The sequence below is a fragment of the Panthera leo genome, chromosome D4, assembly GCF_018350215.1.
Source record: "Panthera leo isolate Ple1 chromosome D4, P.leo_Ple1_pat1.1, whole genome shotgun sequence".
Classification (NCBI taxonomy): domain Eukaryota; kingdom Metazoa; phylum Chordata; class Mammalia; order Carnivora; family Felidae; genus Panthera; species Panthera leo.
The window spans coordinates 45,208,135-45,235,457 of NC_056691.1; the positions used below are offsets into that span (position 1 = coordinate 45,208,135).

Consider the following 27,323-nt stretch of genomic DNA (forward strand, 5'->3'; position numbering starts at 1 on the left):
CACATATATATACATGTCCTATATATATGTGTGTGTGTGTGTATATATATATACATGTATATACATACATATATACATATACATACATATGTATGTATATATATGTAGTTGTGTTATTTTATTGGACATGATGATTCTGGGTCTGGGTTGTTGAAAAGTTTATCTGAAGCACTGTTAACCATGACTTTATGGAATTTCTTTATTCCCTTGTGTAATGCCTAAGCACAACTACACACAAGTCATTTGTCTTTTTTTTTTTTTTAACAATTTAATTGCTATCATTTTCTGACAACAGTGTCTTTTTAAGGAAATAAATGAAATAGCAGCTTTATTGAGATACAATCCACATCCATAAAGTTGACCGTTAAGGTGTATAATTCAGCGATTTTTAGTATATTCACAAAGTTGTGCATCGACTGCCATTACCATACTCCAGAACATTTCAAAATCACTCCTGTGGTAGGCTGCATAATGGCCTCCAAAGATATTCAGGTCCTAATCTCTGGAACCTATGAATATAACCTTGTGTAATAAAGAGGACTCTGAATATCTGATTAATAAGTTAAGGATCTTGAGATGGGTAGATTATGGCAGATTATCTGGGTGGTGCCTTAAATTTAACCATACCTGTCCCTGTAAGAAGGAGACAAGGAGAAAGAATGTGACGTGAAGCCGAAGGACCAAAAATAATGTGATATGACGAGGACATCCTGATCCAAGGAATACAGGCAGCTTCCAGAAACTAGAACAGGCAAGGAAATGGCTTCTCTTCCAGAAGCCCCAGAAGGAAGGAAATCAATGGCTTGATTTTTAGCTTTGTCAGACTTCTTTGAGCTCTGGCTTTCAGAACTGTAAGATAATACGTTTCTGTCATTTTAGGCCACTAAATTTGTGGTAATTCGTTACAGCCACAGGAAATGAGTACGATCTCTCAAAGAAACTGTACCGATTAGTAGTCACTCTCAATTGCCTGTGGGAAAAGCACAGTCCCTGGCAACCACTTTGTTTCTTTACAGACTTGCCTAGTCTGGACTTTTCTTGTAAGTGGAATCATGCAATATAGAGCCTTTTGTGTCTGGCCTCTTTCACCTAGCACAACATTTTCAAGCACAACATTTCAAGCATAACCAAAACTTCACTCCTTTTTGTGGCTGAATAATATTCCACTGCATGGCTACAGCAAACTTTATTCATCCATTCATCAAAGGATGAACATTTGCATTATTTCTACTTTGTGGCTATTTTGAGTACGGCTTTGAAGATTTGTACACAGGTTTTTGCATGGACTTACGTTTTCCATTCTCTGGATGGATACTTTGGAATGGGATTTCTGGGTCATATGCTTACTCTTTTTAATTTTTCATGGAACTGCCAAAGTATTCTCCCAAGTGGTTGCACCATTTTGCATTCTTCTCAGCAATGTATGAGAGCTTCCATTTTTCCACATCCTCATCGACATTTGTTAATCGTCTTTTTTTATTGTAGTCATTCTATTGGATATGAAGTATCTCACTGTAGTTTTGATTGTAGTTTCCTATTGATTTAATGGTGTTGAGTGTTTTTTCATGTGCTTGCTGGCAGATAATATTATTTACAGTATTTTTTTTTTCTGCTTTGGATAAGTTGTTTTGTTTTTTTTTTAATTGTCAAATTAGCTAACATACAGTATAGTTCGAGAGTAGATTCTTGTGATTCATCACTTACATATAACACCCAGTGCTCATCCCAGCAGTGCCCTCCTCAATGCCCATCACGCATTTTCCCCATCCCCCACCCACCACGAATCCACTCCCATCAACCCTCAGTTTGTTTTCTGTATTTAATTGTTTCTTATGGTTTGCCTCCCTGTTTTTATCTTATTTTTCCTTCCCTTCCCCTATGATTATCTGTTAAGTTTCTCAGATTCCACATATGAGTGAAATCGTATGATATCTATCTTTCTCTGACTGACTTACTTCCCTTAGCATAATACCTTCCACTTCGATGCATGTTGTTGCAAATGGCAAGACTTCTTTCTTTTTCATCACTGAATAGTATTCCATTTTATGTATATACCACATCTTCTTTATCTATTCACTAGTTGATGGAAATTTGGGTTCTTTCCATAATTTGGCTCTTGTTGATAGCACTGCTATAAACATTGGGGTATATGTGCCCCTTCTAATCAGCATTTTTGTATCCTTTGGATACATTCCTAGTAGTGCAATTGCTGGGTTGTAGGGTAATTCTATTTTTAATTTTTTGAGGAACTTCCACAGTTTTCCAGAGTGACTACACCGGTTTGCTTTCCCACCAACAGTGCACAAGAGGATGATGTCACTCTCCAGAGATAAATCGAATTCACATCCTTGCTAACATCTGTTGTTTCCTGAGTTACTTACAGTATTTTGTACGGAGATTGGAAGTGTCTCTGAAAAAAATCTGTGTTACATAGAGGTTCCAATTCATTGAACTTAAAGATATTTTACATTTTTTTCTAATGTTTATTTAGTTTTGAGAGAGAGAGAAAGAAAGAGAGAGAGAGAAAGGGCATGCACAGGGGAGGGGCAGAGAAGGAGGGAGACACAGAATCCAAAGCAGGCTCCAGGTTCTGAGCTGTCAGCACAGAGCCTGAGACGGGGCTCGAACTCACGAGCCATGAGATCATGACCTGAGCCGGAGTCAGATGCTTAACTGACTGAGCCACCCAGGCGGCCCTACATTTTTCTTTTATTAAGAACAATTGTTTCAAATTAACTTTGCCTAATATTTTCCTTCTTAGAGTTCATGTATATAACATGTGAATAAATGTGCATATATGCTGGTATGCTAATTTTCTTTCTCTTTCTTTTTTTTTTTTTTTTAACCAGTAGAGATGTACAAACAGGCATGTCTATAGGGCACTGGATTAGAGGTTGCTCCAGTGTAACATATACTAAGATGTCTTTCAAAGGTGCCATCACACGCCATCTTTATGAAGAGGTCTGTTAAGGACGATCCCTTTTCTCAGGTTTTTTGTTATATATGGTTTTTGGAAATGCGTTGCAAGAACAAGGACTTGACTTAAAGAAACTAGGATATAGCATTCACTTAGAGGAATTGCCTTTAAATGAGTAATTTAGGAGCAAATAGCATTATGTAATAACCACAAAGACAAAGAAAACAACTGTGCCATTTATTGAGTGCCTGTTGCGGTCAAGGCACAGCACTCAGTGTAACACACTTTATTTCATTTCATTATTACACCGTCTCTGTGAGGTTGGTGGTCTTGTCCTTATTTTATAGGTGAAGGAGCTAAGACCCATGAGTATAAGTAATTTTTGCAAGGGCATATGGAGCCACAGGGCAGAGCTGGGATTTAAATGCAAGGGTAATTCCTTCCCTTTTATTCTGTATTGTGTCATATAACGTAATCAATTCTTCTCACTCATCTTCCCATCCCTACCCCCTTGTCCCCTCCTACCCCAAAGGCGGGGGAGACGTAGCCAACTGCCACTTGATAAATAAAAGGGCTGAAGGAGAATGGCTTAGAGATTTAGCAAGCAAGAGCATTTCCTTTTAGCCACAGAAAACTCAAGAACCACTTAGAAGTGGCTAGGGTTTAGAGTCAGCAGTTGCAGAACAGTGTTAAAGAGGGACTTGATTCTAGTTACAAGTGACATGCATCCTGGAGCCAAGCAAGACGGTCTGCTTTCTGAGCCAACCCTGTGGAGGAAAGGATACACTGTTTTTGTTTCTATTCATTCATCCATGTTTGTTTATTCAACTAAAATTTGTGTGCCTACTGTGCACAAGGCACTGTTAGACGCTAGAGACAGAATGATGTAAAGGACAGACCTAGTTCATACCCTCGGGAAACTCTCCTCTTAGGTCGGGGCCCCAAGCACACGGGCAGTTTAACCGTTCGTGGTCCACCTCCCTGTTTGCAGTTGTGATGAATTCTACAAAGCACGACTACACATTGCTTTGGAACAAGCTGAGTGAATTTGAGGTAACCTAACAATGCTAGTAAAACTTTTGTTGTTATTAGTGAGGCCTTTCCCGGTTCGTCGTGAAGTTAAATGATTGGTTTCTGTTCCTCCTTTATGAAATTTCTTTACCCCTCGGCTTCTCTCCTTGTCCCAAAGCATCCCTCTATATTTGAACGTGATAACTTGCTGTGAATATTGGTTTCCATGGTTGTGTTCCTGTGAGCTACTTTGGGGATGTAATAAGCTCTCTGTATTTCTTTCTAGTCCTAGTTCTGAACAGAGGAGTTGGCCTATTAGATTTGGTGCCAGTTCGTTTGTGAGACATTCTAAGTGTCCAGGAAAGTTATGATTTCACATTTTATATTCCACTCTCTTAATGAATTTTTACTTTTTGAAATATGTGTATTGAGGTTTTAAAGTATTTTTTTTTTTATTGCACGGCATGTTTATTCAAAAATCAGAAAATATGGGGGCGCCTGGGTGGCTCAGTCAGTTAGGCATCTGACTTCGGCTCAGGTCATGATCTCACGGTTCATGAGTTCGAGCCCCCCATTGGGCTCTGTGCTGCCAGCTCAGAGCCTGGAACCTGCTTCAGATTCTGTGTCTCCCTCTCTCTGCCTCTTCCCTGCTTGCACTCTGTCTCTCTTTCTCTCTCTCTCAAAAATAAAGAAATATTAAAAAATTTTTTTTAATCAGAAAATATGGATACATAAAATGTGTAACCAAAAAATGCATATGATGTCACTATCCAGAGATAAATCTAATGTAAACAATTTGCTATATAATTTTGCACCTTTTTCTTTATAGATGGGTTGTATATCTATAGATATTTTTAAAAATGAGAGTGTATTGAGCATACTGTTTAATATGATCTGATGTTTTTCCTCTGAATGTATTGCATATATCTCTTTCTGGCAATATGTATACACTATTTTATTTTATGTTTATTTTATTTTATGTTTATTTATTTTGAGAGAGAGAGAGAGCGTGCGTGAGAGCATGAGGGAGCAAAGGGGAGAGAGAGAATCCCAAGCGGGCCCCACATTGTCAGCACAGAGCCCGATGTGAGGCTCGAACCCATGAACTGTGAGATCATGACCTGAGCCAAAATCAAGAGTCACATGCTTAGCTGACTGAACCACCCAGGCACCCCATGTATACAAATTTTAGTGGCTAAATAGTATTTGTACATTGCATGTATTACACTTTTACCAACCTTTTATTGATGGGTATTTTGTTTGTTTCTCAGTTTTTACTATCATCTAGAGGGCTATGATGATTGTCCTTAGATCTAAACCTTAGTACGTATCTCTAGTGTTTAAAGTCCTTAGAATAAGTTTTTACAAATGGAATTGCTGACCCAAGGGTATAAATGACCATCCATAAATATTTCTCCCTTTTGAACTCCTACCTGCATTAAGTAGGAGTGTTGCTTTACCTATACTTTTTTCTGCACAGGATACGAAGTTTTCATACATGTCTTCATTTATTTTGGAAAACACGATTGACCATTGTAACTTAATTCTTTATTCTTTCAGTTACATATCAAAGTGAGCCTTTTACATCTGCTAACGTAGGTAATAGGCATTACTAAGGATTTGGTGACAGTTAGCCGAGAATAAAGGATATGACACCTTGTAGCAAATGAGGAAACGCAAGGAAATCTCACACATTATTATTATTATTTTTACTGCAAGAAAAGCTTTACGTTAACATTTACTTTCTCGTAGCCTAGGGTGGGAAGTTGTGGTAAGGAGTAATGTGAAGGCCTCGAAACCTTCTACACTCATATAGACACGTCTGGGTTACCTTCTGGGACGCCAGGCAAGGATGTGGCCGTTCAGTGATTGTGTTAGGTGCTCTCCTCGCGGCCCCGTGTACCGCATCTAGATATCTGTGGTTGCACCAGGTTTCTGAGGATTGAAACTCAGCAGCCACTGCGGAGAAATGCATACACACTCTCCCAGGGAGGCTCTGCCCAGCCCTGCCTTCTGCTCCCAGCCTGGAGGTTAGGCTGCATAGAGTCATCGGAAAGGTAAAGCCAACCTCGGTGGATGCAGTCAGCTTGCCGAGGTTCCTCTTTTCCTCTCATGGGACTGTGTTAGCTTCAGCCCCCGACTCTAGCAGCCAGACGTCCGCTATGAAAGAGCGAGGGGAAAAGAGCGTGAAGGAGAAAGGAGAGCTTTTGAAGTACCGTTACTTCTTTGCCTGGGAGCATTGTCCAAACAGTACGATGGGAGTGTGATGGTACGCACAGCCAGCTCAGGTGGACGAAGCCGAGGCCACAGAACCCCGTGTGTTCCCATCCCCGTCAGACCCAGAAGAGGGCTGGTTAAAGCCGGAAGAAGAGTGGTGGCCACGCAAGTGCTGAAAATGGATGGGGGTCGGATGTCTGGTCCATCTTTGGAAAACTACCCAAGTTAAAAGCAGAACGTAATCTTAATGCTGATGCCAAAAGTGAACATTAGTTGAGTGCTTATGCCTCACCAGGAACTATCTTACGTCTTTTTTTTTTTTAAACGTTTATTATTTAAAAAAAAAATTTTTTTTAGTGTTTATTTATTTTTGAGAGAGAGAAAGAACATGAATGAGGGAGGGTCAGAGAGAGGCAGACACAGAATCTGAAGCAGGCTCCAGGCTCTGAGCTGTCAGCACAGAGCCCGACGTGGGGCTCGAACTCATGGAGTGTGAGATCATGACGTGAGGTGAAATCGATGCTTAACCGACTGAGCCACCCAGGCTCCCCCAAACGTTTATTTATTATTAAGAGAGAGACAGAGCATGAGCATGGGAGGGGCAAAGAGAGGAGGAGACCCAGAATCCGAAGCAGGCTTCAGGCTCTGAGCTGTCAGCACAGAGCCTGACGCAGGGCTCGAACCCATAAACCACGAAATCATGACCTGAGCCGAAGTCGGACGCTTAACCGACTGAGCCACTCAGGTCTTTTTACAGCCGCTCTTAATGTCTTTTTACAGACATCTTCATAGTAACCTTGTGAGGTTGGTAATAATGCTGTGATGACTAAATTTATGTGTTAACTTGACCTATGGGATGCTCAGATAACTGAGAGGGTGTTTCTGGTAAAGATTAGCATTTGAATCAGACTGAGAAAAGAGATCCTCCCTCACTGATCTGTGAGGAGGCAGTGTCCAGCCCATGGAGGGCTGGGAGTGGACTAAAAAGGTGAAGAAAGGGCAAAATTCTCTCTCTCGGCTCTTTTTTTTTAAATGTTTATTTATTTTGGAGGGAGGAGGGGCGCACAGAGAGGAGACAGAGGATCTGAAGCAGGCTCTGCACTGTCAGCCCGATGAGGGCCTTGAACTCACAAACTGTGAGATGCATAACCTGAGCCACTCAGGCGCCCCAGGGCAAATTCTCTTCTTAACCTGGAACAGCTGTCTTCCGTGCTTGGACGAGGGAGCTCCTGGTGATCGGGCCTTCGGACTCTGAGACTTACACCACTGGCTCCCTAGTTCTCAGACCCATGGACTTGGACTGAATTATAACACTAGCTTTCCTGGTTCTGCAGCTTGCTTGACAGCACGTTGTTTCCTGTCTCTCTCCCTGTCTGTCTGTCCACCTGTCCGTCCATCCATCCATCCATCCATCCACCCATCATCTCCTGCTGGTTCTGTTTCTCTGGCAAATCCTGACTTAATACCAATACTGTCCTTCATTTTGCAGATAAGGAAACTGAAGTTCATGCAGCCCATTAGTGGCAGAGGCAAGGTTTGAACCTGGAGTTGGCTGATAGTCTCTCTAGGTTTGCCTGCTTTCCGTGTCGTATACACGGGGTCATATAATATGCGGTGTTTTGTGACTGACTTCTTTCACGCAGCTTACTGTTTTCAAGGCTCATCCCCGTTGTAGCATGTTAAATCTAAACTCTGAAGGTGCCACTGGCTATTATTTGCTTTGAGACCCTACAGGAGGCTCTTTAGTCCATCTGCTCAGAAGTTTTCCAGCTTTGTGCAGTATTATTTTCCTGGCAGGTGTTTATGGATTGTACAGTTATCACCAGCCATACTTTTAGTTGATGTGGCGGGAATAGGTGTTAATTCTTGGCTTATGCTTTGCGGGAGGAGGAGCGATAATCATGCCTGGCAGTGAGGGTGTTTAAGAAAATGTTTGGAATTATATTAGGTTTCCCACGTGTGGTGGAAGACGTTTGGCTTCATTCTGTAGGATAAAAATATAGGAAGCTTTCAAGTGTCCCTGTAAAATGTTAATTTAGGGGTGTGGAAAGAAGAAACATGAATGTTAGTTTTTACCAAAGAATGATCACTTAGCCAAATATCATTTTAAAAATATACTAATTTTAGGTGTCATAGGAAAATAAATCTTTTTTTTTAAGCTTATTTATCTTTGAAAGGTGGGGGAAGGGCATAGGAGGGGGGGGGGCAGAGGATACAAAGTGGGCTCTGCGCTGAGCAGAGAGCCCGGTGCGGGGCTCGAACTCACGAACGGTGAGACCATGACCTGAACCAAAGTCGGAAGCTTAAGCGATTGAGCTGTCCAGGAGCCCCAAATCTTTTTTTTTTTTTTTTTTAATGTAAACTATAGGGAAATGGAAGAATCATATTAATGTTAACTATGGAAAAATGATTAAGGCTCAAATCCATAAAATGGCTATGTATTTCCTTTAAAATAATACTCAGGTATTATATGTATGTAGTAGGAAAGTCATAAATAAGTTCTAACTGAGAAAAAGATTTTAAAAATCACCTCTAAACCTCAGTGATATGTATCTAACAAAAAAGAGATCATACTATGTTAAAGGGATGTATTATATATTCTTTTTTAATCCATTTCTTCAACTAGTAGTTCACTGTGGGCACCAAGTCATGTGTCTACTCACATCGAATTGAATGAACATGTGGCTGTAACGTAGTAAATTTCCTGTTGTAGGATACTCAAATTATTCACTCTCTTGTTTTGATTGTTCATGTTGTAAGCCACACTGTGAGAAGTGGTTTTTTGTATCTTAATCTTCATTATTTAGTGTGCTCACATTTCTGATGCAAATGGACAAATTAGGTTTGAAAAGAGGTTGGGGTGGGGTAACATTGAGTCTCTACATTTTTATTTTTAAAAATTTTTGTATATGTTTGTTTATTTTTGAGAGAGACAGAAAGACAGAGCGTGAGTTGGGGAGGGGCAGGGAGAGAGGGAGACACAGAATCCAAAGCAGGCTCCAGGCTCTGAGCTGTCGGCGCAGAGCACGACGCGGGGCTCGAACCCACGGACTCCGAGATCATGACCTGAGGCGCAGTTGGACACTTAACCAACTGAGCCATCCAGGTGCCCCTGCCTTTAATTTTTATTAAACAGGAGGTTGGTTGTTTCTTTGGAAAGGGGTCTGAAGTATGTTTCTTCCTTGTTCTTAGGAAGTTGTAGACGAATCTGTTTAATTCAGGCACGCAAGACTGATGTTCACGATTGTTATCTACAAAGAACTCGTCCGTTGTATTATCCGCAAATCTGTGGATACATAGAGGGGGTGGAGGAAGATAGAAGAATCATTTTCAGTGAACATGTAGTTTGGTCGTGTTTCAGTAATGGCAACGTTGGTTACTCAGATGTCTTCGTGGAACTCCATCATTGTAAAGGGGACTAAACTCAATAGGTATTCCCAAACGTTTCATGTGTGCTGCTTAAAATTGTTCTGGAAAATGTTTTTAGAGCCTCTGTACTGACTGCTTAATCCATCACTTATTTTTGACGCGTAGCACGTGGTTGATTTTTCAATGTGAAATGGCACTAAATGACTTCTCAAGCTCTACACGGTGCACTCATATTAATCCCTTTAACCCTTATTTATTTTTGTTTTAAAACTTTTAAAAGTTTATTTTTATTTTTGGGGGAGAAAGAGAGGGTGGGAGGGAGGGAGGGAGACAGGGAGCATGAGCGGGGGAAGGGGCGGAGAGAGAGGGAGATACAGAATCCCAAGCAGTCTCCAGGCTCCTAGATGTCAGCACAGAACGCAATGCAGGGGCTTGAACCCACGAATTGCAAGATCATGACTGAAGTCAAAGTTGATGGTCAACTGACTGAGCCCCAGCCGCTCCCCCCCCACTTTAGCCCTTTTAAAAATTTAGGTGGGTGATGGGGTGCCTGGGTGGCTCAGTCAGTTAAGCTCAGGTCATGATCTCACAGCTGGTGAGTTCGCGCCCAACTTCGGGCTCTGTGCTGACAGATCAGAGCCTGGAGCCTGCTTGGGGATTCTGTGTCTCCTTCTCTCCCTGCCCCTCCCCTACTCGCGCTCAGCCTGTCTTTCAAAAATAAACATTAAGATAAATAAATAATAAAAAAATAAAATGTAGGTGGGCGATATTTTACTTTTGCTGCTAAGACACTGCGTTTGCTTTGCTTTCAGTTTCGTGTCTGCTGAACAGCTTTTTTAACAATTTGGGTTTTGGTTTTTTGTTTCTTGTGTTTTTTTTGGATTTTAAGCTATTTTGATCGAATTCCTATTATTTTTCTTTACTACCTTGAACTCTAACCTCCATTTCTCCTGAACAGTGGAAGGAACTGACCTTTAAAAAAAAAAATTCCCTCTGGTTATGTGGAGGGGAAGAGAGAACTAATCATTTTGTTGTCAGAGAATATTTCTGACACATTCTTACTGTGCGTTTGCTAGTTCATGCCAGAAGAATGCCCAACATGAAATAGATAATTAATCCGGACAGAATCTAGCAAAATTGAAAAGTGAACGTCCCTGCGGGGAGCTCTTTGTGTCATTCTCTCTGTTCCTGCAGAGAAATCAATGGAGTTTGCATCGGAAGAGACTATTCTCTATAGGGCAGTATCTCAGGGAAGCTGCGACTTCTCACAGGGGGAAATAAAAGAGAAACCTAAAACCCCTGGCCATTGAGAAGCGAGTCCCTTGGAGGGAGAGTCTAGATCAGTCTGTTTGATAAATGCCTCTCTGTTGTTACTTGTGTGGCTCACACAATTCTAAGCCCCTCCTGTTCAGATACTAGAATGACAAGTCTGCGCTCTAAACCGCCCAACTCTTTCTCCGAAATACAGAATAATTTGAAAGGTCTCTGGCGCACTTCTTTTGGAGATGGCCTGGAGAGGTTAAGGATTGTTAACAGGAGGGCAACCTTACCACGTCAAGTACAAATATTTTACATTTGCTGAGCCACAGTTTGAGATTTAGATACGTGTTTCTACATTATTTGCCCTGAACAGGACAGAAATTGAGCAACTGTCATAGGAAATCATCGGAATTACTACCCTTTAGATTATAAAGGACTTTTAAAAAGGCAAGTTAGTATATACCTCACTTATTCTCTAGGACACTGCCTTGATAATAAACTAGTCTCAGGCATTGACAGACTGTAAAATTGCCTAAATAAACCTGGGCTAGTCATTTTCTTATGCTTCTAACCTTTAACCCCATATTATTAGGGTAAGAAAGAATGTTATTTTTCTCATTGTTTCTGCTCCATTGATTGTGTGTCTGCTTAAACTCCCTCTTATCCCCTGTTACTGTATTTTCGTAACAGAAGCATTCTGTTTTATGAATCGTGGGTGCTGAATTAGCTTAAGAGGACTTCAGTGCACGATGATGACCTGAGTCCTTTAATTGTGAAGACAGTTTCTTTTACCTTCATTATGAAAAGGGCAAATAAGGCAGTTTTCATTGCCTATATATATATATATATATATATATATATATTGCCTATATATATATATACATATACACACACACACACACATACATACATATATGTAAAGTTTTCCCTCTGTTGGAAAAAAACATCAGGACAAAAGGAGTAGGCTGTTCCCAGGAATTTCTAGAAATAGCTTTTGGAAGTAAAATTAGAAGATAGCTATCTGATGTTCCTCTGTGAAGGAACAAAGTCATTCTTAAGGCACGAGGATTCGTTATTTCTTCCTTCAGCTATAACAGCAGTAACCATCTTTTACAGCGGACAAAGCACGTTTGCATACAATTGTCTCAACATTGCCTTTACTGCTAACCTTGTGCTATACGCAGAGCAGGTGTTTCTAGTATTATTTCCGTTTTGCAGCTGGGGAAACAGATTGAAGGAGATTAATGACTTTGCCGTAGTCACACAGCTACCAAATGGGAGAGCCTGGGGCTTTTGAACTCTAATCGTGTGCTCTTTTGAGTGGACCACACTGCCCAGAGTCTTCTTAATCTGTGCTGTGTAGTGTTGCTAAGATTCTCATGGACGAATGACATGGCAAAAATATCATTCTCCCCGAGAAACACAGTTGGCAATAAAATATGCATAATGTAAGCACTTAGAGTGGGTTTATTCTCCAAAACTCATAGATGCACTAAGCAAGGTGTTCAGAGTAATTTGTCCGTAAATATTCATATGCTCTATGTCCATAATACCTAGGTGTTCCATCTACTTTATCTATTCTTGTTTGTTTTGCCCTTACTAGTGAATGGTGGATTTAGTGTTGTAGGCTGATAGTTTCCTCAGCACCTTTAAGATGTTATTGCATGGTCCCTGGTCTTGTTAATTTTGAGGTCTGCTGTTACTCTAAATTGGTCCTTTGCAGATAGTCTCTATTTTTTGATATTCTCTTTTTTTTCCCATTTGGCTTTGAAGATTATCTCTTTGCCTTTGGTGCTAAATAGCCATCTTATAATGTATGTGAATGGAAACTTATTTTTCTTGCTGAGGGCTTAGAGAATTAATGTCTTTCATTGATTTTGGGATTTCTTCGCCATTATTTCTTGAAGTAGTTCTTTTTTCTCTCTCTCTCTCTATTCCTATTTTTAAACTTTTATTTTGAAATAACTTTCAGAGACACCCGGTGGCTCAATAGGTTAAACATCCAACTCCTGACTTGCGCGCTCAGGTCAAGATCTCACAGTTCACGAGATTGAGCCCTGCATCGGGCTCTGCCAGCACAGAGACTGCTTGGGATTCTCTCTCTTTCTCTCTCTTTTTTCCCCTCCCCTGCTCGCTCACTCTCCTCTCAAAAAAATAAGTAAAAAATAAATAACTTTCGAAAGGTTTCAAAAAATAGTGCAGAGAGGTATATACATAGAATGGAATCGTATTTAGTGATAAAAAGAACAAGTTACCAGTACATGCTGTGACGTAGATGAACCTTAAAAGCAATTTGCTAATTGAAAGAAGCCAATAATGAAAGACCACATATTGCATGATCCCCTTTATAGAAAAGATCTAGAAAAGGCAAACTTATGAAGATAGAAAGTAGATTTATGGTAGTCTAGGATTGGGAAGACTGGAGCGAAATGAGTGATGAATGATTATGGGGTTCCTCTTTGAGGTGATGAAACTGTTGCAGAATTGATGATGATGATAGTTGCCGAACTTTGGGAGTATCCTGAAAACCATGGAATTGTACACAGGTGGTGAATCGTATGTGAATTATATCTCAAAAAAGCTGTTAGAAACAACAAAAAAAAGAAAACTAGTACATAGAGTTCGTGTATATTTTTCACTCTGCTTTCCCTAGTGTTAACATCTTACGTTCATTACTACAGCACAGCCACCAAAACTAAGAAGTTAACGTTGGTACAGTGCCATTAACTGGACTGCAGACTTTATTTGGGCTTCACAGTTTTCCCACTAATGTCCTTTTTTTTTTGTTCCAGGATCCATTCTAGGATCTCACGTGGCACTTGTGTCACGTTACCTAGCTCATCCAGTCTGTGCCAGTTTCTCGGTCTCCTCAACATTCTTGATGCTGACACTTTATTTATGTATTTATTTTTGAGAGAGTGTGTACGTGAGTGGGGGAGGGGCAGGGAGGGAGAGAGAGAATCCCAAGCAGTCTCTGTGCTCTCTGCGCAGAGCCCAACATGGCGCTCGATCTCATGACCTGAGCCGAAATCCAGACCTGGATGCTTACCCGACTGAGTCACCCAGGCGCCCAACGCTGACATTTTTGAAGAGTCCTGGTTAGGTATTTTGTAACATGTCGTTCGATTTGGGTGTACATGGTCTTTCCTCATGATTAGACTGAGCTTGTGCATTTTTTGGTAAGGATACTCCAGAAGTAGTGTTTCTCACTGTATCATATCAGGAGTACGTGATGTTGGTATGTGTCATTACTGGTGATATTAACCTTCACGACTCAATACTCGGTGAATGTGATACATCCTGGGTTTTTCTACATCACGGTTACTGGTTTTTTTCTTTTGTAATTAACACATTTCCTGGAGGAGATTCTTTGAGACCATCCAGTTGTCCTGTTTGTCCTCACACTTTTGTCCACTAATCTTATCCACCAGCAGCTCTTGCCTGTGACAGTTATTCCTGTGGTGTCTGTCTAATGGTGATGATTTCTTTCTTTCATTGCTTCTGCATTTATTAATTGGAATTTTTCTCTAAGGAAGAGCTGTGCCTTCTTTTTTATTTGCTTATTTATTTAGCTATGCCTCTGTGGACTCAGGGGATATTTATTTGGCCATTGGGAACACTTTAAAATTGGCTCTTAGGCCCCTTCAACAAGTTGACATCCTTTTTTGAACACATCCCTACTTTTGGCATCATAAGATGCTCCAGACTTATGTTACATTTTCTTAGTCTAGTCCTGGAATCAACCACTTCTCCAAGGGCCATTCTAAAATTAAACTCCTTTAGGAACTCTTTTTTTTTTTTTTTTTTTTTTAACGTTTATTTATTTTTGAGACAGAGAGAGACGGAGTATGAACGGGGGAGGGGCAGAGAGAGAGAGGGAGACACAGAATCGGAAGCAGGTTCCAGGCTCTGGGCCATCGGCCCAGAGCCCAACGCGGGGCTCGAACTCACGGACCGCGAGATGGTGACCTGAGCTGAAGTCGGATGCTCAACCGACTGAGCCACCCAGGCTAGGAACTCTTGATAAACATAAGGAAGGCCACTTCTTTTGATACAACCCGATTTTGAAATTTCTTTTTATATTTTGTAACTCTGATCTCTCTGGTGAGTGTTTAGGACAACTTCTTATCTGTTGGGTCAATAATTTCAATGATTACATGCTTTGATTCTGGAGATTGGCTCTTTTCCAAACTTGCCTCTTCTTTTCCATCATGCCATACTCTTTTTTTTTTTTTTTTTAAAGTTTATTTATTCGTTTTGAGAGACAGAGAGCAGGGGAGGAGCAGGGAGAGAGGAAGAGAGAGGGAGAATCCAAAGCAGGCTCCATGCTGTCAGCACAGAACCCCATGTGGAGCTCGATCTCACAAACGGTGAGATCATGCGTTGAGCTAAAATCAAGAGTCGGATGCTTAACCGACTGAGTGACTCAGACACCCCCATCATGCCGTACTCTTTTACTGGGAATTAAATGCCCTGTCTGAAATCTTTAATTCTTTCAAGTACTTCTGTATTTCCATTTCGTTATCTGAAGGTCTTGGGATTTTTAGTCCTGCTGTTTGTTGCTTTTGTTAGTTCTTTCATGTGGGACTGTATCGTTATAGTTTTCCGAACTCCTTTTTTAGAGGAGCGTATTTTACTTCATTTTTCCGTGTGAACCATATGGGTTATGTGTTGGAGGAATAGCCCTTGAAGTGATCCAGGTGCCCCCACGTCACTGCCATTTTTTATGTTAATGTCTCAGCTTGTTGGTTTTCAGTCCAGCTGTTACGCTAAGGGTGCAGCCCTTCAAGGGTGCTCCGTTCCAACTCCCTGCCTCCTGTAGGCTAAAGGTAGTATCTCCTCTTTCCATGTGGACTTCAAAACACAAGCTATGAGGTTATGGAAACTGACAGCTTTCTTAAAATACCTCAGTGTAGGGGCGCCTGGGTGGCGCAGTCGGTTAAGCGTCCGACTTCAGCCAGGTCACGATCTCGCGGTCCGTGAGTTCAAGCCCCGCGTCAGGCTCTGGGCTGATGGCTCGGAGCCTGGAGCCTGTTTCCGATTCTGTGTCTCCCTCTCTCTCTGCCCCTCCCCCGTTCATGCTCTGTCTCTCTCTGTCCCAAAAATAAATTAAAAAAAAAAAACAAAAAAACCTCAGTGTAGTTATTTCCCTTCTTGTTTCGGGCACTGGGTAATTAACACCAACCCCTCCTGCCCCTTTTTTTTCCTCTTCAGCTCAGCTGTATGTAGCAGAATTTCCTTCATTATCAGCCATTTCAGGTGTGGCCTATCCCATTGCTAGAGCCAGAAGTCAATCTGCTTTCTGAAAACAGACAAGTCATTGGGTGATGCATAGTAGAGGCAGAACAAGCCAGTAAACTGATGAACCCGATGTAATTTGACAGATTGTACAAGTCAAATGGGTAGTGTGGGTCAGATTCACGGGGTTCCACGAGATGCACGTAGCAAGATGGTAACAGATTAAATCTAAGGCGCTCTCGGGGTCAGAAGATCTCTGAGATGTGGTGTCAAGAATAGCCCAGAGTTGGGAAGGTCAGAGAAAGCAGCCTTCTTTACTAGAGGCTGCCCTGTTTCCGATTATGTATGGGAGCAAGCCGGATTTACAAGTATTCCCTGCAGGTATCCTTTGCTTATGTTTAAGGCCACAGTTCATGGCTGGGGTTCTGAAATATTTTCCATATGTCCAGTACCATTTCAGGCATTAGCTTTCAAACTTTCTAGGCGGAAGACTTCTTTAAAAAAGTTCTGTGAGCCCTTAACAATACTTGGAGGATATAGCCTTCCTCCCCACCCACCACCCATGGAAAGGGCAAGGCCCTTTTTGTACTTCTGTACTTGGCGGCCAGACGTCGTCTCTGCTGGTGGGCAGGGTGCATCAGAGCATCTGTGCGGCCGTACTTGGCTCGGCGTATTTTGATTTGTAGAAATATTCAAACGACAAAGCTATTGGCGACCAACCTCACATCTGAGTCATAGTACTTTCCTTTCCTGTTGCTTGCAGGATATTTCTCTCTGGATGTCTTTCCGTCAACTCACAGCAAACATCTCCCACACGGAACTCCTCATCTCCTACAGATACGCTTTTTCTTCCGCTTTTCCCTCCTTTTTACATGTTGCTTTTTATTCACTCGGGTCTTTAGGTGCAAAACCTGTCCCTTCCCAATTCATCCTCCTAGTTCTTTGCGTTCTTTTATTCTCCATCTCCCATTTAGTACTCCTCAGGTTCCAGGACCATGAGTCGTTGATAAGGACTGATAATCTGATGTATACTTATTATCATGCGCGGTGAGTGGGGAAGGAGAATCAAAAGACATGATCATTGTCTTCAGAGAACTTAATATCTACTTGAGGAGACAACTTACATTCACGAAAATAGTGAAGAATACTAGACAGTATATAATTAAATGCTAAATTGGGTGGTACAGAGTTTTAAAAGTTGGAAGGTGGAGGAAAGGAAAGGGATAAAAGGAGGGCTTGAATTGTAAGAAAACTTAATTGTGGAACGGGGCTTTGAACTGGGTCTTGAAACACCTCAGTTGGAATCGGACAGGCGTTTAAAGTGAAGAGAAAGCATAGACAATTAGTGAGCATGGGGTTTTTGGAAAACGTTTGAGGCTCTGTATGTGATAGGGACCAGTGAGAAATAGGAATTAGTTTGGGTGGCTGCTTTGACTTTGGCTATGAGACTACCAGAAGAATCTTTCAAAAGTAGCATTTCAGTTTTTACCGGGGGAGGGGGGGCGACAGAGAGAGAGAGAATCTTTAAGCAGGCCCCACGTTCAGTGCAGAGCCTGGTGCAGGGCTCGATCCCATGACCCTGGGATCATGACCTGAGCTGAAATCAAGAGTTGGACATTCAGCCAACTGAGCCACCCAGGTGCCCCTGGCATTTTAATTTTGATTGTTCCCCAACTCAGAAACCCCTGGAGGATTCCTTTTCTTTTTTGATTCTGATTGAAACTGTTTTGGTATCCTAGGGACTCTCTGATGTGCCAGTCTTTCCTCACCGGTACTTTGGGCACTGGTTTTGTGTTTTGTGTTCTGACTTAATGCTTTCCACTTCCTCCAGGAGTGTCTGCCTGATTTCTGCCCGTTCCTTCCTCAAGTCCCATCTCACGGCTTGCTGGCTCTCGATGTTCTCTCTGATGACCTCTACCCCCAGACAAAGCTTTACTCCCCGGTGCCTCCTGAAACTCTTTTCTGTTGAAGACAGTTTAGGTTCTAACCATACACCTTTTGTTTCCTGATAATTTAGAATTGCATACGTTTCTCTTCCTTTCCAAGAGGGGCTAAGTTCTTTGAAATGTTCGATTGTGTTTTATATTCCATTGTTCCTCTTAGTACTTTATGCTTCTCTGTGGGGCTCGAACTCACAAACTTCGAGATCACAAACTGACGCTCAACCAACTGAGCCTCCGAGGTGCCCCCTTAGTATATGTTAACGGGATCCAAATTTGTAGTGGACCCCAAGCCAAAGACCACTTTTCTGCTCTTTCATGGAAAGAAGAAAATAAGAGCAAAAGCGTCAACTCCAGCTGTTCTGAGATATTCTTCGCCATCTCCTCTTTAAGCCTCTCCTTAATCTGTGTCCTTAAGTATATTCATTTATCTTTGACATCTTTTCACTTACTACCTTATGTAGTTTTTCCTAAATAATGTAAGTTTATAGATGGAGATAAATTGTGTGTTAATTGAAGCTTAAGAGAAGAGATGGGAGTATTTTAGAAAGATTAATCCTTGTTAAACTCTATCTAATTGATCTGTGTTGGCACTCTTCCTGCCTGAGTTTTAAAATTTTAATAAAATATCTGTACGTGAAGAAATCATCTGTTGTAGTTGGGATCGAACTTAAGAGACATTTGAATATCCAGAAAACGAGATACTGAAATGAACGATACTGAAATGAACTAAGAACACTTGATTTAGAAAATTGGGTCAAGTTAAAAATAACATTTTTGTTGGGCAGTGGGTTTTGTTGTTGTTGTTGTTGTTGTTGTTGTTTTGTTTTCTTTGTAAAGAGACTTCACGCCCAGCTCAGAGCCCGTCGCAGGGCTTGAACTCACAGCCCTAAGATAAGACCAGAGCTGAGATCAATAGTCAGACACTTAACTGACTGAGCCACCCAGGCATCCCAGAGCTGTAGTTTTATTTTATCATTTAACAGTCTCTTAAAAAAATCTGTAGAGGAGTGCCTGGGTGGCTCAGTCGGTTAAGCGTCCGACTTCAGCTCAGGTCATGATCTCGCAGTCCATGAGTTCGAGCCCCGCGTCGGGCTCTGTGCTGACCACTCAGAGCCTGGAGCCTGTTTCGGATTCTGTGTCTCCCTCTCTCTCTGACCCTCTCCCATTCATGCTCTGTCTCTCTCTGTCTCAAAAAAAATAAATAAACATTAAAAAAAAAAGTTTAAAAAAAAATCTGTAGAGACTTTGAAAACCAAGGTTTAAAGTAATTTATCTACCAATCTGTCAATATATTTATATATAACCAAGGTTTAAAGTAATTTATCTACCAATCTGTCAATATATTTATATATATATATATATATTTTAAAGTAAGCTCTGTGCCCAGCATGGGGCTTTAACTTATCACCTTGAGATCCAGAGTTGCTTGCTCTACTAACTGAGCCATCTAGGAACCCCAATTATTATTTTAAAGTTTATTTATGAATGAGAGAGAGAGAGAGAAAGAGCAAGCAGGGGAGGGGCAGAGAGAGAGAAGGAGAGAGGGCAACTCCCAAACAGGCTGTGCATTGACAGTGAGGGGTTTGAACTCACGAACGGGGAGATCATGACCTGAGCTAAAATCAAGAGTCAGGCACTTAACTGACCAAACCACCCAGGCGCCCCCCCACCATTATTATTTTAAATAATACACTTATTCTCTAGACTCCTTTAAATGTTTGCAAGATGACTTGAGTGTGTTCGATTTATATCTGTTAACATCTCAATTTTCGGAGTGGTGATGCAGTTTCAGCAGGACTGAAAAACAAAAACTGTGCATACCTACCTGTCTTTAAAACTGTTCTAACATTGGCTTACCCTTCTTTGTTTCAGGCAATGATTCTTCAACAATGTATATGGCTAATCTGGTGTGCGTGTGTGTGTGTGTGTGTGTGTGTCTACGCATGTGCACGCATGTGTGAGTTTTATTTCCTTGATTCACCAAAATAAAGTAGTAAAGAAGCCATCGTGTGAATCAGGCTGCGTCTTCTTCAACAGTTGTTTACCTTGGTTTAAATAAGTTCTTTTGAAAACATAAAAATTAAAATAAATAAATAAAAAAGTTCTTTTGAGGCGTGATTACCTTATCAAATCTTAACTTCCGGGAATACTCTTCTTGTTCTTTCCTAGTTTCCTCATAATAAAGCAACTCCTTTTACTAGTGGCCTCCTGCCAGTTGGGATTTGGTTAGGTGTTGACTTTTTTATTTGCTTCCCAGGTTGTTTGCATTCGCTCCACGTGGAATGCTCTCTCCCCGAAGCTCAGCTGTGACACGAGACCTCTCATTTTGAAGACCCTCAGTGAACTGTTCTCTCTGGTTCCTTCCTTGACAGTCAATACAGCTGAATATGAGGTATGCACTTGGAGCTCGATAAATGATCTGTTTCTACCTTGGAAAGACGCGGGCTTTATGATAACTTACGGAAGAAGATATTCGTAACCTTTGCCAAAACTCCTTTACCACATTTTGTTCTGAGAATGTGAAATCTTTGTGGCGTAGGAGTAGGAGAATATCCATCCTATCAATTCTGTCTTTTTAAGGCTTATTTACCTAAAGGATACCAAGTTTTTATTAGGAGAAGATAGTCAAGATTTTAAAAAGTCAGTGTGTTAAAAACAGTGTTTCTAAAGTAATAGAATTCCTGAGGCCAAAAGTTGAAATTCATTTTGTTGGTGTTTTTACTTGTAAAAAATGTCACAAAGACTTTAATAAGGCAGGGCAGAAGTCTCCCATAGTACAGACATACTGTCATTTGTGTTTTGCTTCTACGTTTGTCGTAGATTTGATTTTTACATGTTAGTTCACACTTCCTATGAACGTCTATACAATGAGGATGATTGAAAAATCAAACTGTCTTAGGAGAGGAAAATAATTTTTTTAATTAATTTTTTTAAATGTTTTTATTTATTTTTGAGATAGAGAGAGACAGAGCATGAGCAGGGGAGGGGCAGAGAGAGAGGGAGACACAGAATCTGAAACAGGCTCCGGGCTCTGAGCTGTCAGCACAGAGCCTGACACGGGGCTCAAACTCACGGACTGTGAGATCATGACCTGAGCTGAAAGCAGACACTTAACTAACTGAGCCACCCCACCGCCCCGAGAGGAAAATAATCTTATTAGCTGCTCAGTATTTGTCATTGTAGTGACCCGAAACACTTGGTGGAAGATGCTTTGCTAGAAGATTCATATATTCTGCTTAACATTTTCTGTATTATCTCTTCTTGAAATGAGTCAAATGAGAGAGTGGCGAATTCATTTACGTCTCGACTTTTGTCGCCATATCGCCGCTCATGCTCACCTTTTCCCTTTTTCCATTAAAGAGGAGCAATTGATTTTCACTTGAAGTCTTCGTGAACTTTTAGTTTGATTTAGTTCTTCACAGACTTTGATAAACTACCTCCCCCGTAAGAATCCAATAATAGTCTCTTAAATGCTTTAGATTATGTGAGAAGGCAGGATTATAAGATAATACTTCTTCCAATCATTCTTAGTGCTGCACAGTGGATGAAATCAAACTTGTCCTTCCTGAAGATACAATACCTAGCATAGCGCCTGGCACATAACATATATTCAGTAAATAGTTCATGCATGATTGAACCAATATAGGGGACTGTGAGTTTATTCTCACATTTGGGTTTTTGTTTCAGGGTATTAAAAAAAAAAAAAGAATCAATTTGAGACTCTAGAGTATGTAGTTCACCAACCGTCTTTTTTATGGCGACCGTTATGATACGTATACTTACGTTATCAGAAAGTCTGTTGGGCTAGTAACACAGAGCTAAGACTAAAAGCCAAAGTAAGGACATGTTGTGTATATTCATTTTCTGTTTTCAAGGACTGAACTCCTATACCTTTGTATTGCTTGTACTTTGAGTTATTCAGATTTTATTACAGGTTAATTTATGAACTGGTTTTTGTGCTGGTTTCTTCTCTTTGCTTACCAGTGGCTGTCAGTTTTCTGTTGTGGGGAGGCGGGACTTGATTTTTTTTCTTTTTCGAACGTACATTCTTTTCCAGTGGTGTCTTATTCTGGTGTATCTTCATGCTTATCTTTTTTTTTTTTTTTTTTTTTTAATTCTTTAAATGTTTATTTATTTTTGAGAGAGAGACAGAGTGCTAGCAGGGGAGGGGCAGAGAGAGGGTGACACTGAATCTGAAGTAGGCTCCGGGCTCTGAGTGGTCAGCCCAGAGCCTGATGCGGGGCTCGAACTCAAAAGCCGCAAGATCATGACCGGAGTCGAAGTCGGATGCTTAACTGATGGAGCCACCCAGGCGCCCCAATGTTCATGCATATCTTAATGAGGTTCCTTGTTGCTCAGATAGATTGCTTTGAGGCCATTCCATCCATCAGTTTCCTCCCAGTAAGAGAGAGCCCTTCAGTGACCATATCCACTTGGAAGCAGAAATAAAGACATGTAGAAGGAGACCTCTGTCCATTTGTCTCGATCTGTCTGTCTTGCTCTCTCTCTGTCTCTCCCCATCCCTCTCTTTTCCCTCATCTTCTCTTCTCTCACCGTCCATTGCCTTCCTTTCTCCCTCCCTCTTTGCCTCTCTCCCTATATGTATCTAGATAATGGGTTCTCTGTTAACTGCTTAGAGTTTGGGTATAATTTTCCCAAAGCATTTCTTAGGTCGTTGCTGTTCCCAGTCACTGCAGTGTCTTGTGTTTGCCTAAAATGGAATCCAACCCCTCTTTACCTAACCAGTAAATACCTAATCAGGTCTTTTAGAATCTGGCCTCACTCTTTTTTTCCTGCCCCCTGCACTCTAGGAAAATTAAACCACTGGTAATGGTTTGTTTTTTTTTTTTTTCCTGCCTCCAAACTTTTCCATTTCATTTCCTTTGTGCACATTGTTTTCTGTCAGAATTGCTTTTTTTTCCCATCTCTAATTTTTTTTTTTCAACGTTTTTTATTTATTTTTGGGACAGAGAGAGACAGAGCATGAACGGGGGAGGGGCAGAGAGAGAGGGAGACACAGAATCGGAAACAGGCTCCAGGCTCCGAGCCATCAGCCCAGAGCCTGACGCGGGGCTCGAACTCACGGACCGCGAGATCGTGACCTGGCTGCAGTCGGACGCTTAACCGACTGCGCCACCCAGGCGCCCCTCCCATCTCTAATTTTAAAATTGATTTTAGACGATACATAATTGGTTGAATTCATCCTGTTCTTTGAGAATTTTTGTGCAAGTGGGAATCTAGTGCTAGAGACTTGATTCTTTATACTATTCTAAGAGCATTTCTCTTTTAAAAAACGTTTATTTATTTTGAGAAAGAGCAGGGGAGGGGCAGAAAGAGAGGGAGACACCGAATCTCAAGCAGGTTCCAGTCTCTGAGCTGTCAGCTCAGAACCCTATGTAGGGCTTGAACTCACAAACCGCAGAATCATGACAGAGCCGAAGCCCAGAAGCTCAACCGACTGAGCCAGCCAGGCACCTTTAAGAACATTTATTTCTATTTTATACTACAGATATGTGTGTTTGTGCATATATTATTTTTCCCATTAAAGTATAAGCTTGTTGAAAATAGACACGATGCTTCCATTAGTGTATTTTCTGAATTGCTTTGCAAAGTGCTTGTATATCCATTCATTGACTCAGGATATATTTATTAAAACTGTGCTAGGCTTTACAGACACTAATACATATTCTAGATATTCTTTTTAAGTGTTTATTATATTCCCAGCACCTTTCCCATTAATTTATACCAATTTGTTATAATGTCTCACAGGAAGGTATTATTTTTCATTTTATAGCTAAAGGATCTGAGATTTGAAGAGGTTCATCCATTCATTAAATGTTTATTAAGTACCTGCCACATGCTAGGCAAGTAACTTGACGAACATTATAGTTTCTAAATGAAGGCTGGTGTCTAAACCTGTAACTTTTAGCTCCATAGTCTGTACTTCCCCATTACACCATGTTGTCGGTCCTTGCCTTCCTTTTTTTTTTTTTTTTTAATGTTTATTTATTTTTGAGAGAGACAGAGAGGGAAACAGAGGATCTGAAGCGGGCTCTGCGCTGGCAGCGGAGAGCCTGATGCGGGGCTCAAACTCACGAACTGTGAGATCATGACCTGAGGAGAAGTCAGACGCTTAACCCACTGAGCCACCCGGGCGCGCCCCAGTCCTTGCCTTCCAAGAGCTCAAAGGTTGGCAGAAGAGGTAGACGTAAGCAACAATAATTATAATAACATTTAAAAGTTTTTTTTATTGTATTTTTAATTTACATCCAACTTAGTTAGCATATAGTGCAATGATGATTTCAGGAGTAGATTCCAATGATTCATCCCCTATGTTTAACACCCAGTGCTCATTCCAACAAGTGTCTTTCTTAATGCCCCTTACCCATGTAGCCCATCCCTCCTCCCATAACCCCTCTGGCAACCCTCAGTTTGTTCTCGGTATTTAAGAGTCTCATGTTTTATCCCCCTCCTTGCTTTTATATTATTTTTGCTTCCCTTCCCTTATGTTCATCTGTTTTGTATCTTAAATTCCACATATGAGTGAAATCATAGATTTGTCTTTCTCTAATTCCACTTAGCATTAATACCCTCTAGTTCCATCCACATAGTTGTAAATGGCAAGATTTCATTCTTTTTGAATGAACGTGTGTGTGTGTGTATTGTATATATAATACACACACACACATCTTCTTTATCCATTCAACCATCGATGGACATTTGGGCTCTTTCCAGACTTTGGCTATTGTCGATAGAGCTGCTATAAACATTGGGGTGCATGTGCCCCTTTGCAATAGCGCACTGGTATCCCTTGGATAAATACCTAGTAGTGCAATTGCTGGGTGGTAGGGTAGTTCTATTTTTAGTTTTTTGAGGAGCCTCCATACTGTTTCCCAGAGTGGCTGCACCAGCTTGCATTCTGACCAACAGTGCAAAAGACATCCTCTTTCTCCGCATCCTTGCTAACATCTGTTGTTGCCTGAGTTGTTAATGTTAGCCATTCTGACAGGTATAAGGTTGTATCTCATTGTGGTTTTAATTTGTATTTCCCTGATGATGAGTGATGTTGAGCATCTTGTCACGTGTCTGTTAGCCATCTGGATGTATTCTTTGGAGAAGTGTCTCTTCATGTCTTTTGCCCATTTCTTCACTGGATTATTTGTTTTTTTGGATGTTGAGTTGGGATAAGTTCTTTGGAGATTTTGCATACTAACCCTTTATCTAATACGTCATTGCAAATATCTTCTCCCATTCTTTTGGTTGCCTTTTAGTTTTACTAATTGTTTCCTTTGCTGTGCAGAAGCTTTTTGTCTTGATGAGGTCCCAATAGTTCATTTTTGCTTTTGTTTCCCTTGCCTCCAGAGACGTGTTTAGTAAGAAGTTGCTGAGACTGAGGTCAAAGAGGTTTTTGCCCGCTTTCTCCTCTAGGATTGTGATGGCTTCCTGTCTTACGTTTAGGTCTTTCATCCATTTTGAGTTTATTTTTGCATCTGGTGTAAGAAAGTGGTCCGGGTTCATTTTTCTGCATGTCGCCGTCCAGTTTTCCCAGCACTGTTTGCTGAAGACACTGTCTTGATTCCGTTGGGTATTCTTTTCTGCTTTGTCAAAGATTAGCTGGCCATACGTTTGTGGGTCCATTTCTGGGTTCTCTATTCTGTTCCACTGATCTGAATGTCTGTTTTTGTGCCAATAATAATAACATTTGATGGGTGAGTACACTTAATCAAAGGGCTATGAGAGTATGGTGTGGAAGGGGCCAGCATTCTAAGAGGGATTGAAGTAAACCTTATTTAGTTGGTGCTATAAGACTAGGTTCTTGTAGAATAAAAAAAAAAAAAAAATGTTGCTTCGTATTGAAGTCTAAGAAATAGAATATACAAAGACAAGGAGTTATAGAAGAACCTTCTATGATTTATAAGGACAAGAAGTTAGATGTGATTGAAATGATGAAGACTGTGGGCCTTGGAAAAGAAATGGCTTTTTAAGCTCAGTTACTTATTAAATATTTGTCATTTGAGGACCTGGGCTTTATAGTATAGGCTTTGGAAATGAAAAAGTCAGTCACTGCCCTAAGGAGTGTAAATCTACTAGGGAGTTAGCCACATACACAGATAATCAAACCGGATGCTGAAGCGTGCCATGGGCCATATGGTCACTTGGAGAAGGGAGAACTGCCTCCTGGGAACCGTGGCATGAAAGAGGAGTGACATTCGTACTAGGTAGGACTTGAGAAGTCCGCAAAAAATGGTCAGGTTTCTCAATTTAGTAATCCTAACATCTCACTGTGTTTAAAATGTCCATATGTTTCCATGATGAGTCTGTTTCTGAGCATTTTCATTTTCTGAATGATGGGTAAATACAGATGAAGTCTATCACTAGCGGTATAATTTTGAAAGTGATTTAATTTTCACCGTTTGCTGCTTTAGATTGTTGTCAGTTTTGCCTTCGACTTAAAAATTTATTGTGATGTTTATTGATTTTTCAGAATTTTAAAGTCCAAGTCCTCAGCTTCCTCTGGACCCACACTCAAAACAAGGTACTTTCACAAGGGTGTCAGTGAAACGCAACCCAGGTGGGAAAGAACTGTGAAACAAGACTGTTTGAATAAAAAAATATAACTAATTTGAAATGATGGCTTCTTGATCTTAAAAGAATTCTGACATTAGTAAGTTTAGGTTTTCGAAATTCTTTTCTTTTTTATTTTTTTAATAATTTATTTATTTTGAGAGAGAGAGTGTGAGCATGAGCAGGGGAGGGCCAGAGGGAGGGAGAGAGAGAGGGAGAATCCCAAGCAGGCTTCTGCACTGCCAGTGCAGAGCCCAACGTGGAACTTGAACTCACGAACTGTGAGATCATGACCTGAGCCAAAACCAAGAATCGGACGCCTAACCGACCGAGCCACCCAGGTGCCCCTAGAAATTCTTTCCAGTTTATGCCCATTAATGCATTTTTGTCATAAAAGGCACTTGTTACCTGGTGAAGCTGACAGATGTAAAGAGAGACTGGTGCCATTGCGTCATTTTTTTAATGGCCCTTCCCCTTTGCTGCTTTGCCTGTCCGTCAACAACGAGCATATCAAACGAACAAAAAGTCCAGTTCATTTTTTAGATGTCATTTCCAATCAAGGAGTACAAAGAAGAGGGTGTCTGTTGGTGACGTTATACTACACTCATGAGTGTATGAGCTTAGATTCCCAAGGGCTAACTTTTTAGTAGCTGGAGAATCAGAACCTAATTCCAACGGATCGAACTTTAAATCCATATACTGCTTCAGTAAACCATGCCACCTGATGGGGACCTGAGCGATTTGGAGTGAATTGATGTTTAATGTCCAAACTGGGATAAAAACGCAGTGCTTCTGATCTCTCT

General features: G+C 40.9%; 1 protein-coding gene across 4 annotated transcripts in view; it reads left to right on the top strand.

Annotated features, from left to right (window-relative positions):
* FOCAD (focadhesin) overlaps positions 1–27,323 on the top strand; it is a 322,952-nt gene that overhangs the window by 173,509 nt on the left and 122,120 nt on the right. For all 4 annotated transcript variants that reach the window (XM_042914239.1, XM_042914240.1, XM_042914241.1 and 1 more), the window contains 2 exons: positions 20,213–20,347; positions 26,441–26,491. In XM_042914239.1, coding sequence (XP_042770173.1) covers positions 20,213–20,347; positions 26,441–26,491 — 186 coding nt within the window. The remainder of the gene's footprint in view (positions 1–20,212; positions 20,348–26,440; positions 26,492–27,323) is intronic.